The 12,019-nt window shown below is 39.5% G+C and overlaps 1 protein-coding gene across 1 annotated transcript; it reads left to right on the top strand.

The window, feature by feature from the left end:
- The first annotated feature begins 1,868 nt into the window (after nt 1–1,868).
- Nucleotides 1,869–11,788, top strand: cited1 (Cbp/p300-interacting transactivator, with Glu/Asp-rich carboxy-terminal domain, 1). Its single transcript, XM_054601494.1, has 2 exons — nt 1,869–1,956; nt 7,333–11,788. Exon 2 carries the CDS (start codon nt 7,353–7,355, stop codon nt 7,917–7,919), a length of 567 nt encoding a protein of 188 aa, XP_054457469.1. The 5' UTR covers nt 1,869–1,956; nt 7,333–7,352; the 3' UTR covers nt 7,920–11,788.
- The last annotated feature ends 231 nt before the right edge of the window (nt 11,789–12,019 follow it).

Here is a 12,019-nt window from a genome sequence, read left to right as displayed (position 1 = left end):
GACAGCCTAACCACATTGTGTGACCAATAAAAGTGCAATTAAATAAAACAACTTACAAAAACAGGATATTTTAAGGCTCTTCAGCTTCTTTTTTTTGAGTGATTTAAGCAAAAGACAGTGACTTTAATGGCTGTGTGAGTTTTTACTGTGACACTTTGTATTTAAAAGGTGGTTAATTAAACATTAGTGAGGCACAAAGTTGGAAACAAACATTACTAAGATTTCTTATGTAACAACCACCACATTACATTTCAGTACATATTCATCATAATGATTAAAAAAGTCTGACCAACGAGATATAATGAGAAAAAGGTGCAAAAAGCACATAAATAAAAGTTTAAGTGTGTTTATCTTTTGGCATGTTTCATTTTTATGCATAACATATTGAGTGTTTTTGTCTTCTTTTATATTTTAGTTATACATACATGCTTTTACAGATTTAAAACCACAGACCACATTGTGTGACTAACAAAAACAAATAAAAGTGCAGTAAAATAAAACAAACTATAATAACAGGACATTTTAAGGCTCTTCAGCTTTCTTTTTTTTGCAAAAGTCAAGAGTTTTTACTGTGACACTTTGTATTTAAAAGGACACAAACATCACTGGGATCATTTCTGATGTTCCAGCCTCCACATGACATTGATAAATCATTCGGTACATATTCATCAGTGTCTCTAATCACAAGAGGACTTCTCCACAACCAGAACATGCAGTTATGCAAATCATTCACAGACCACCAGTCTCTCTCTCTCTCTCTCTCTCTCTCTCTCTCTCTCTCTCTCTCTCTCTGGGTGAGAGACACAGACAAAGACAGAAATGGTCCATTTGATTCCTGGTGGTGGTTTTCAGACTGAGAAACATCTGCCCTGCAGAGCGGCAGCATCCAAACCCTGGAGGCTGGAGTTCACCTCACGAACCCGGAGCTGGAAGAACCCACAGAAGACATGTTGACATATCACAGTAGATAGAAAAACTCACAAATAACAACAAAATTGTGATGGCTGGGTTCCATTTAGCTGCTTCAGTTTAAGGGTCCTCTTAATAGAGTGTTTTTAGTAACAACTTTTCTATAAAAACTGCTTTCCCTGCCATGATAAGGCTTTAAAAACTCTCTTCTATACACACAAACTTTTGATATTTTCCTTTCTTAAAATGTTTCACTGTCTTGCCTCTTCAATCACTGTTTTTCATATTTTGTGATGTGTCTCTTTTGCTGTTGATGTTTAATATAAAGCACTTTGAATTGCCTTGTTGCTCAAATGTGCTATATGAATAATATGATATAATATAATATAAATAAACTTGTCTTGCCTTCATTTATGCAGCACTTTTTTGAAACTAGTGTTTTACATAAGAAAGAAAAGACTAGAGGAGATGGACAAGATGATTTAAAACAATTATGTAATAAATATCACAAGGACACAAAATATGAACTTATAAGAGCGAGAAAAGTTTTTTTAAACTAACCTTAAGGGATTTAAATCATAATTGTCAGCAGGTACACTTCACATAAAACACATATAAATGCAAATATGTGCTTTATTCATAATTTTATTAAATATGATGAAGCCCCACCCACTTGTGTTTGCCTCAACCAATACAACTTGTCAATCCGGATCCTGTGTAAATCCATTTCCTGGTTTTGGGATGTCAACACACACACACACACACACACACACACACACACACACACACACACACACACACACACACACACACACACACACACACACACACACACACACACACACACACACACACACCAGGCTGGTCAGTGAGGAGAGCGCGAGGCACTAAATGCTTTTCATTCAGTAAGGAGCTCATTGAGGAGCTGAGTGAAACCCCCAGTCTCTCCAGTTCAGCCACTAAAACCAGTTTGATCTCCATAATAAGCCTCTGTGGACTCTACTGGACTTCTCTGGGCTGCAGCAGGACTCCTCTCTATTCTCTCTGGTTTATTCTCTCAGGTTGGTTTATTCTCTCAGGTTGGTTTATTCTCTCAGGTTGGTTTATTCTCTCAGGTTGGTTTATTCTCTCAGGTTGGTTTATTTTATTCTCTCAGGTTGGTTTATTCTCTCAGGTTGGTTTATTCTCTCTGGTTTATTCTCTCAGGTTGGTTTATTCTCTCAGGTTGGTTTATTCTCTCAGGTTTATTCTCTCAGGTTGGTTTATTCTCTCAGGTTGGTTTATTCTCTCAGGTTGGTTTATTCCCTCTGTTTGGGTTTATTCCCTTTAGTTGGGTGTATGTTCTCCTCTCTGACAGGACATGTCAGAGTGATAATCTGTCTCCTTTAAAGTGTGTACATAACATTTTAAACGAGGTCATGCCTCGAGCTCAAGGGTTTTGCATTTTCTCTTTGATTATAATGCTTTTAAACGTCACAGATAAACTCGGTTGCAAGTATTTTTTTATACACACACAAGTAAGAATGTATTGCATAATTGCATTTATGTTTGTTTCTCTAAATGCAACCGGTTTCTGTTGTTTTGAAGTATGTTTGCAGTTTGCATTTCACCCATAAATCAATGAAAATGTGACACGAGCTTATTAGTAATTGGAGTTTTTCACAATCAGAGTACGTAAAAAAGTATATAAATTAAAATAAAAATGTAAATAATGTACATAATGTTACAAAATATAACACAAGTACACATTAAAACAGTATGAATGCTGTATTTATGGAAGTATTGCACAAGTTATTGTACATTTTAAGCATTATTGCACAAAGAGCAGTCTTAATAATACTAAACAGTAATCCATTTTTAAAGTATTTGTCATTTTTTTAAGTTTTACTAGATACAACAGACTTAAACTTTAGTGAACAAATGAAGTCTGTTTTTTTTTTTCTTTCTTAAATTGGCTTCTCATTAACCGCCTTCAATGTGGAGTTGGAGGCAATTAAAGCAAGTGGTGAGTGCGTCACGCTGGGACAGCATATGGTGTGTGTGTGTGTGTGTGTGTGTGTGTGTGTGTGTGTGTGTGTGTGTGTGTGTGTGTGTGTGTGTGTGTGTGTGTGTGTGTGTGTGTGTGTGTGTGTGTGTGTGTGTGTGAAAGGGACAGCCTGACGTTTCAATTGGCTCGTCACGGTTTAATTGTGTAATTGAATCCTCTGTTGTTGGTGTTGTTGGTCTGTGCAGTGATCAATAGTCAGTTGATAATGAAGTTATTGTTCTTTTATTGACGTTATATCGTATTTATTGATCAAACAATCGAACAGTTGGGTCCATTTGGTGGCTGGTAGATGTTTTCTTTAACACTTTTCTATAGTTCCCCTCCATGTTTGCGTGACAGAGCTTGTGATTTGATAGAAAGCTCCAGAACAGCTACTAAATGGACCTTGGTCAAGAGTGAACATGTGAGGACTTAACAGAGAGTTTAGTGACTTTATTGTCCTTTAATATCCCTCAAAAAACGTATAAAACAGAGCTGGAACTATTATTTTTTATCATGTTTTCATCTATTAATTATTTTTCCTATTAAATGGCAGAATTGTTGTACTTTTGACGGAACAACAGTCCAAAAAGAGGGCATTGAAAGGCTGGAATCTGAGAATATTTGGCATTTTTTGCCTCATAAATGACTTAAACAATGAATTATTTACCCTACTTACAAATTAATTCATCTTGTTTCCCCTCAACTACTCTCATAAGGAGTAAATATGTGTTTCATCTGATCTTAATGCACTTTTAAAACCTCTTAAACCTCTCATTCAATGTAATTTCCCTATAATATTTAGTGATTTATTACTTAAATAATTCCAGCGTCTAAAATGTGAATATTTGAATGTTTTATATCACTGTACACTATTTCCTGTTTATAATCTGATTAATTAATACCATAGCAATCATTAATATACACATGGGGACTTTTTTTTTATTATATAAGAGCTACTAATAACGCTTCATAGCCAACACAGCAGCCTAACTGCCAATGAAATCATTTAAAGCCAGCGCCGATTGCACAAACTCATAAAATGTGGTTCGGGGAACACAATGAGTCAGTCAGCTGTGAACCGAGGAAAAAACATTGGCTCTGCTCCAGCGGTTTCACACAGCATCCTTCCTCCTCTCAGCTCCGTTATTATGAGGAATAAAGCAAGACGGCAGCCAAAAGAGATGTTATGTTCATGTGAGGAGGAAAAAAAACACGTCTTGACTTCCTTTAGGTATTTTCCTGTCTCATAACTTCACATCTAAAACAACAGTTTGTTGAGAGATGAACTTCAGGTCTTGTAGCAGGTCTAAAGTTTGCATATGTGGTTTAATAAACTTAAAATCTCCAAAAAATGACATGTGCACTATTGCGAAATCATGAAAATTGCTCTTAAAAATACTTAAAATCGCTGCAACCACAAAATAGAAAACAGACAGTAAAGCTGCTCTACTTTAATACCCATAATTCCTCTCATTTTTGTGAGATCAGCACACTCTGAGGTCTGAGATGATTTAAACCAAGCGAAAGAAAACAGATGTTTAAGGAAACAGTTTGTCATAGTTTCTCAACAATAAAGATAAAAACATCTGATGCCAAATGTATGCTCTTTAGTGGAATAATCTCCTTTCCAGGGTCTTTTTTTAGGTCAAAGGTAACAGTCAAATTTCATGGCAGGTCATAAAAAAAACACTAAATGTCAATCTATTGGTTTTGTGAACATAAACTCAAATTGTCCGATTTTTTTTAGTGTCACTTAGGACTCAAAGAATACCAATAAAAAGTCAAATAGAACCTTTTTTTTGTGGTGGATGGACAAATTAAAAGCATCCTCGTGACGATGCAAAGGTCTGAGGGAGTGACGTCGTATTAAACAGTAAGAAAGACCAGTTATGACAAAAACAGGGTTTTCCAACTCAAGACTAGTGTTTAATATTGCATTGCAGATTTTGTTGTTGTGGTTTTGTTGTTTAAACCTATATGTGTACGTATTATTTTAAGCCCAACCACAATGTTTTTCCTAAACCTAACTAACCGGTTTTGTTGCCTAAACCCTTGCTTTCATGTACTGCCATCCCAAAAACAAAGTCACAATGAAAAAATACGGACTGTTAGTTCTTCTTTTTTCAAGTTTATGATACTTTTAAGTTTCACAAGTGGACACCAAGTGGCTAAAACTGTCTTTTTTAAGACACTTAAAAGCTTCAAAATTCACAAAAAGGGGTATTTACTGACATATTTTATATCGTAGAACAGAACTTTAAAATGTATTAATCTTTTGTTAACCACAGACTTTATTTCAGGTATCTAATCAAAAAAACATTGATTTTCCAGGTTTTAGTTCTCATTCCTGTGAAGCAGTGTTGTGTATAACAAACTGATTTAAACCCTTAAAATGTTTCCCTATAGCACACATTTAAAATGCAAAAAAAATGTTTATATTTAGCTTTTAGGGATCTAAAAAACAAAAATATGTTTTCATCTGAGCCGCTCGAGAAGAGAATGTTTGCAAATTTGTTTGTTTGTGTCTCCTGGACTCAATGTGCTGGAAAGCTGTTGAGCAGAGGCACCATGTGCAGCCTGGCCCTGACAGTAATCAGTCAATGAATAATGAACACACACACACACACACACACACACACACACACACACACACACACACACACACACACACACACACACACACACACACACACACACACACACACACACACATGCAGACCTTTCATTGACAGCTGTTTGGTATCTTTGTGTGTGTATTAACTCTATCAGTGGAGTGCAGCTGCATGCCTGCCTGTAGCAATTATGCCCTCGCTAAATACGAGCTGGGAGGAGGGGCTCTGTGTGTGTGTGTGTGTGTGTGTGTGTGTGTGTGTGTGTATTAAGTGATTGTTTATGTGTGTGCACATGTGTGTGTGTAATAATATCTCATATTAAGTGATTGACTTACTCAAAGGATAGCCGCATGATGTGTGTGTGTGTGTGTTTTGAAGCACACACACTGTTTGAACTGCATGTAACATAAACCAGCTCGGGGACTTTAACATGAGCCTCCAGGAGTATTTCTGCAAGAGGGTTTTCCACACACACACACACACACACACACACACACACACACACACACACACACACACACACACACACTAAAAAACACACATTTTCTCAATGTGTCAGGTTTTATACAACACACACTTTCGCCCACACACACACACACACACACACACAGGCAGACATATGCTCTGTTCTCAGGGACCATATGTATTTATCCTGCCATGTGACCCAATCACTCCTTGAGATCCTCAAAGGCTCTGTTATGTTGGGAACTCCATTCACACACACACACACACACACACACACACACACACACACACACACACACACACACACACACACACACACACACACATTTAGACCTATAAACACTCACTAACCCCGTTAGTGCCCACAGGCCTTCTCACGGTTAATTTGCTGCTCAATAGGTCAGGAGGAAAAGCAGACATCAAGAGAACACACACACACACACACACACACACACACACACACACTTTGTGTGTGTGTGTGTGTGTGCGTGTGTGTTTCCCAGACAACCACGACTCCGGTGATTTAAAGAGTCATAAGAACTGGAGTAAAGCCGCTCTTAAGTCAACAAACGCCGTCGTTGTTTTGGTCTGAAAGCAGCCGCGTGTTTGTCAGGAAACACAGTTTAAAGACCACTTAAGTTATTTGTCTTCCTTTCTTCGTTGAGTGGAAGTATTTAAAGGTCACTCCAAAAGTTACACACGTGTATTATGCATCATGTGTTCAGTTTCCAAGCATGTGAAGAACATTTTGAGTAGGAAGAGTTCATTTGCTTTCTTGCAGAAGGGACTAAAAGATCGAAACCACTCTGATATCTTTCTGTGAGATATGAGATGAATTATTGAGCTTTAGAGGTGCAGGTAGGTGTTTAAACATTGGACAGAGACAAGGCTAGCAGTTTCCCCCTGCTTCCAGTCTTTATGCTAAGCTAAGCTAATCACCTGCTGACTCTTAGCTTCATACAGACATGTGAGTGGTATCGATCTTCTCAGCTCACTCTCAGGAAGAAAATGAATGTATTTCCAAAATTGTCAAACTATTTCTTTTGGAAACTAAGTTCACCATCAAACATTGATTATACATTTAGGTTTTCATACTTCCATACTTTTATAAAGAGGATGTTCTTTAAGGTTTTTCCTGTTTTTTGACGGTTCTCTGCATGTCTGGATTTAGAGTCGGTTAACTCAAATGTCTCTTACAGTGTCGTCTTGTCTTTAATGACATCTAGTCTACATGATGTAGCTTCTGTTTAGCTAACGAGCTGATCTCGTCCCAGTTTGCTGACTTTGCATAACATCTTTCTATGTTCTTTCCCGTAGGCTCTGGTGTTTTCCTGGTGATGACCTCGCTGCTGTTTCCTGGCAACGCCCACGCTGCGATGAAGGACCTCTCCTCCTCCTCCTCCTCTCCTCTCAGCACCCTGCTCCACTACCCGTCCTCCAAGACCTCCGTCGCTCCGTTCTCCCCGTCCACCGTCGCCACCGCCTCCGCTCCCGGGTCGTCGCTGTCGTCGGCGCCGCTCTCCAAACCCCAGCCCTTCTGCCTCCAGACGGGGCCGCACCTCATCGCCAGCATGCAGCTCCAGAAGCTCAACTCGCACTACCAGAACCTCGCCGGCGCTTCTGCGGCGCCCGGCGGTGCTCAGCGGGGCTTCGGCGCCTCGCCTCTTGGTGCAGGAAACCAGCTCATCGGGGCGTCCGGAGGGCTCGGTGGAGGCGGGATCGGCATCAACATGGGCAACCAAAGCTCCGGCGCCGGTGGGATTATCGACTTTGACCCCGTGGACGAGGAGGTCCTCATGTCGCTGGTGGTGGAGCTCGGTTTGGACCGAGCCAACGAGCTGCCCGAGCTCTGGTTGGGTCAGAACGAGTTCGATTTCATGACGGATGTGCCGGCCGGTTGCTGAGATATGCAGATGGATTGTTTGACTAAAGAGAGAGAAGATTGTCTCTCCTCTGTTTTGTTGTTTTCCTCCTTTTTGTTGGTTGATAAAATGAGGAAACTGAAGAGACGCTGAGCGATGAAGAGAAAGAGATTAGAGGCAAACCTTCGTGCTCTCTATGTGCAGACCGACGGATAAAAGACGGCTTCATTTTGATTTAGTTGCCTTTTTATTAGTGCAGAAAGAAAGCAAATTGGGGGTTTTTTTTCTGTCTTTTCCAGGATGAACTTGTGGTTGAAACCAACCTGGATTGGATTAAAAACTCTCATTGCACACATTATTTTTTTTCCTTTCATTTAAAGAAAAAAAACGAAGCATGAGAAGAGAAACAAGAACTCTTTCGTTGGCGTTGGAGACGTTTCTAACCTTTTGGAAACACCTGCTAGACTTTCTTAGCGCTGTTCTCTTCATCAACTCCAAGGAAAATAACAATTGGGAAGCACAACTTTATGGGAGATTTGCGAAGGATGACAAACACCACGTTTCCTGTTTTCTTAACGGACAATACGAGACTCTGGTCTCACGGGAAAAGAGTCTCCCGTCTATCTCGCCTTCACAAAGAAACCGATTGTCTGGTTATCTCAATGTACTTTTTCTTTCCCTTTTTTTGTTGTTGTTTGAATTAAGTTCAACCAGTCGTATTCACAGAACATGTTATTTAAGACAGTGGCTGATATGCATCTGGACTTCTGGACAAGGAGAGCTTCTGTAGCGCGTCTATATAATCGGTTCCACTACTCTGAACTTAATGAATTAGATCAAGGGATGGGGAATCTTTCGGAGGAAGGATGAATGGAGGAAATTGTTTCTTTGCTCCGGAGCACAGCCTCATTAAAACAATCCAGGCTCTTTTTTTGGGGTCATGTGAGTCGCCGATACATGTTTAGTTTTCTGGCCCGCGGTATAAAGAAACACAAACGATGATGTCAGTGATCCTTGATAGCACTTCTTCCTACACGGAGGATACAAGGTCGAAAGAAAAGATAAATTCACGTGCCTTGAGCTTTTTTGTTTTTCACCACTTAGATGTTTGAGTCAATACAAGTTTGTTCCGCCCCAAAAGATTTAATATCCAACAAACGTCCATTATAAGGAAGCATTGTCTTGTTTTTTGTCATCATTAGACCTGGAGGGCAGGGCAGCATTTGACCTGAATAAACACTGTGGTTTTGGTTTCAACAGAGCTTTATGGGTTGGAGTTAAACCAAAGTAGACCTTTCATCCGCTGTTAGTGCTCGCGGCTAACATGTTAGCATTGTCACCTACTAGCTTTTGTTCATTCTTACTGCTTTACTGTGTCTTGAAGGCGAAGAGAACGCGGAAAACATCTGACAAGCTGGTTTTCTGCACCATCTGGCGGCCATATTGAAACCGTTACGATTGTGTGTAGATGGTAAGATTGTTGAGATTACGCAATTTGCAAGTTATGATAATTTCATCAACAAACAACTGTTATTCGTTCAACATGTCCAACGAAGCACAATTAAGAAAAACATTGTTTTGGTTTAGACACTTGCTAGCTAGCTAACAGTCGCTATCTGCTAAACGTTTGGCTGCTTGTAGTGACAATCGTTAGCATTAGCTGTATGGTTAGCATGCTTGCAAAACCACTTTCACTTCCACTTTTTGAATGCTTTTAAGACACAGCAAATATCTAAACCTTCTCTTTGTTGCCTGGCTGTTGCAAGCCAATCTTTTATTTGCACATCCTCTATTTGACAACCATGATGCTCTTTTTGTCTATAAAGTCAACTCTCCATCTACCAGGTGTTGTGTCTTGCCGCTGCAGACTTTAGTGGTCGGAAATAACTCCCCAGGGACTAAATTGACACCCTTTTTCCACCTATAGGAGCTGCACTGTGCTAGTTGTAGATGGTTGCATGTCAGCATGGGAGCTCTGACCCTATATACCTGTTGTGGTAAGAATAGACGGGGGTTTGAACATGTGGCAACAAAGGCCTTTCACCTCAACCTGACGTGTCTGTCATCCTGTGCATTGTGGGTCTCCTCTTGGACCACGCACACATGAAATAACACACCTGTACATATGCACACACACACACACACACACTCACATAGCAGCGTTGGAGATGGTGTTACAGCATGGAAACGGGAGTAGCGGCCAAGAAACAGGCACTTGTTCAGTTACACACCGACTTCACGGGGCATTGGGGTTGTTTGGAAAGAGATAAGAGTGCGTGCACGTCTGGAAATGCAAGAGTGTGTGTGAGGGGAAACTATGAGCAGCAGGAAAGACCACATGGTTGAGGAGGGGAAAAGAAAACGCTGTGCCTTGTTAATTTATTTAGATACAGACGGGTCAGCTTACACACAGCCGGTTCCTTCAACAAGCTATTTTCTCTGCACACATGCTGCATAATAACAGTTTTTGATGTCGATTAGGGTCTCGGTTACAGTAATTCAACTTCCTTTTTTCTTTCCTAAATGTAACGCGAGAAGCAGTGATTAATGAAAACCCGCTGAAGGAGTAATTTGACAGAATTCTTTCTTTAAAAAAAAAGGGATTTAGCAGGAAATTTACCACTTTGCTGAAGAGAGAGAGAGAGAGAGAGAGAGAGAGTCACTTCTCATCACCTCCAAATCCAAAAGACAGACAGCGCTGATTCTTGTTTTCCATCCCGTCTCGTCGACCTAAGTGGGTCAAAATAACATTCTTCAAATTGAAGACAGTCTCGTGTTTGTTTCCATCTGCTCAACAGTGTTCAAGTTTCCTTGTGTGTGTGTGTGTGTGTGTGTGTGTGTGTGTGTGTGTGTGTGTGTGTGTGTGTGTGTGTGTGTGTGTGTGTGTGTGTGTGTGTGTGTGTGTGTGTTGTTTCGTGGTCCGGCCTTGATCCCAGCTGAGTGAATGTTATTTTTGCTGTGTGCAGCAGAGGGACATCCTCCACCCCCCCGCTGCTACGCCTCCTCTGAGAAGTTTCCTTGTCGAGATGTTAGAATCGTCTGAAGGGTTTTCATTTCCTTTTCTCCTCGACGCCCGATATTGCAGATTAACCCCGGCAGTGACCTTTTGAACCAAAATATACCTCACAGCTATCTGGTGTCTGATGACGAAAACTTAACTCCATGCAAGAATATTCCTCTTTTTGCTTTCAATTTAGCTTCAATTACGACATGGCATCTACAAACTGTCACTCAAAAAAGACATGTACCAACCAGGAAGAGACTCAACATGATTGGAAAGAATCATGAAAAAACTAAGAGACACAAAAAGACTACAAAGAGACCAAAACAACCACAAGCTAAGAAGAGACACAAAGCAGCTCATCACTATGGAAACTGGTAAAACAATCTCTCAGAGACACACAGCACACAAAATGACCATAAAGACACACAAAACAACTGAAAAGACACGCACAACAACTACACATTGACCAAAACAATTACAAAGTGACAAAAAACAACTACAGAGACACAAAATGTACACAAAGTGTCATAAATTAACTAGAAATAGACACAAAATGACCACAAAGAGACAGAAATCATTAACAAAGACACTCAAAATGACCACAAAGTGACAAAAAACAACTCCAAAGAGACACAAAATCTCCAAAAAGAGAAAAAAATAACTATAAAGAGACACAAAATGCCCACAGAGACGCAAAACAGCTACAAAATAGACTCAATATGACCACAAAGTGACAAAAAAAACACTAAAAGGACACTAAAAGGACAAAAAATCACCACAAAATGTCAATAAAAATACACAAAATAACTACAAAGAGACAATAAATGACCACAAAGTGATAAAAACAACTACAAAGACACACAAAATCACCAAAAAGAGACAAAAATGACCACAAAAAGACACAATAACTACACAATAACAAAGTACTAAAAGACACTAAAAGACATAAAAATCACCACAAAACAATAAAAAGACACACAATAACTACAAAGAGACAATAAATTACTGCAAAGTGACAAAAAAAACACTAAAAGGACACAAAATGACAACAAAAATACACAAAATGACCTCAAAGAGAAACAAAACATCTACATAATCACCAAAAAGAGACAAAAAATAACCACAAAAAGACACAAAA

The sequence above is a fragment of the Anoplopoma fimbria genome, chromosome 7 (assembly GCF_027596085.1).
Source record: "Anoplopoma fimbria isolate UVic2021 breed Golden Eagle Sablefish chromosome 7, Afim_UVic_2022, whole genome shotgun sequence".
NCBI classification, from domain to species: domain Eukaryota; kingdom Metazoa; phylum Chordata; class Actinopteri; order Perciformes; family Anoplopomatidae; genus Anoplopoma; species Anoplopoma fimbria.
This window is presented reverse-complemented; position numbering and strand designations above follow the sequence as displayed.

Bases quoted from the DNA above. Each gene is read 5' to 3' on its own strand.
- cited1 (XM_054601494.1), top strand. From the start codon at position 7,353: ATGACCTCGCTGCTGTTTCCTGGCAACGCCCACGCTGCGATGAAGGAC.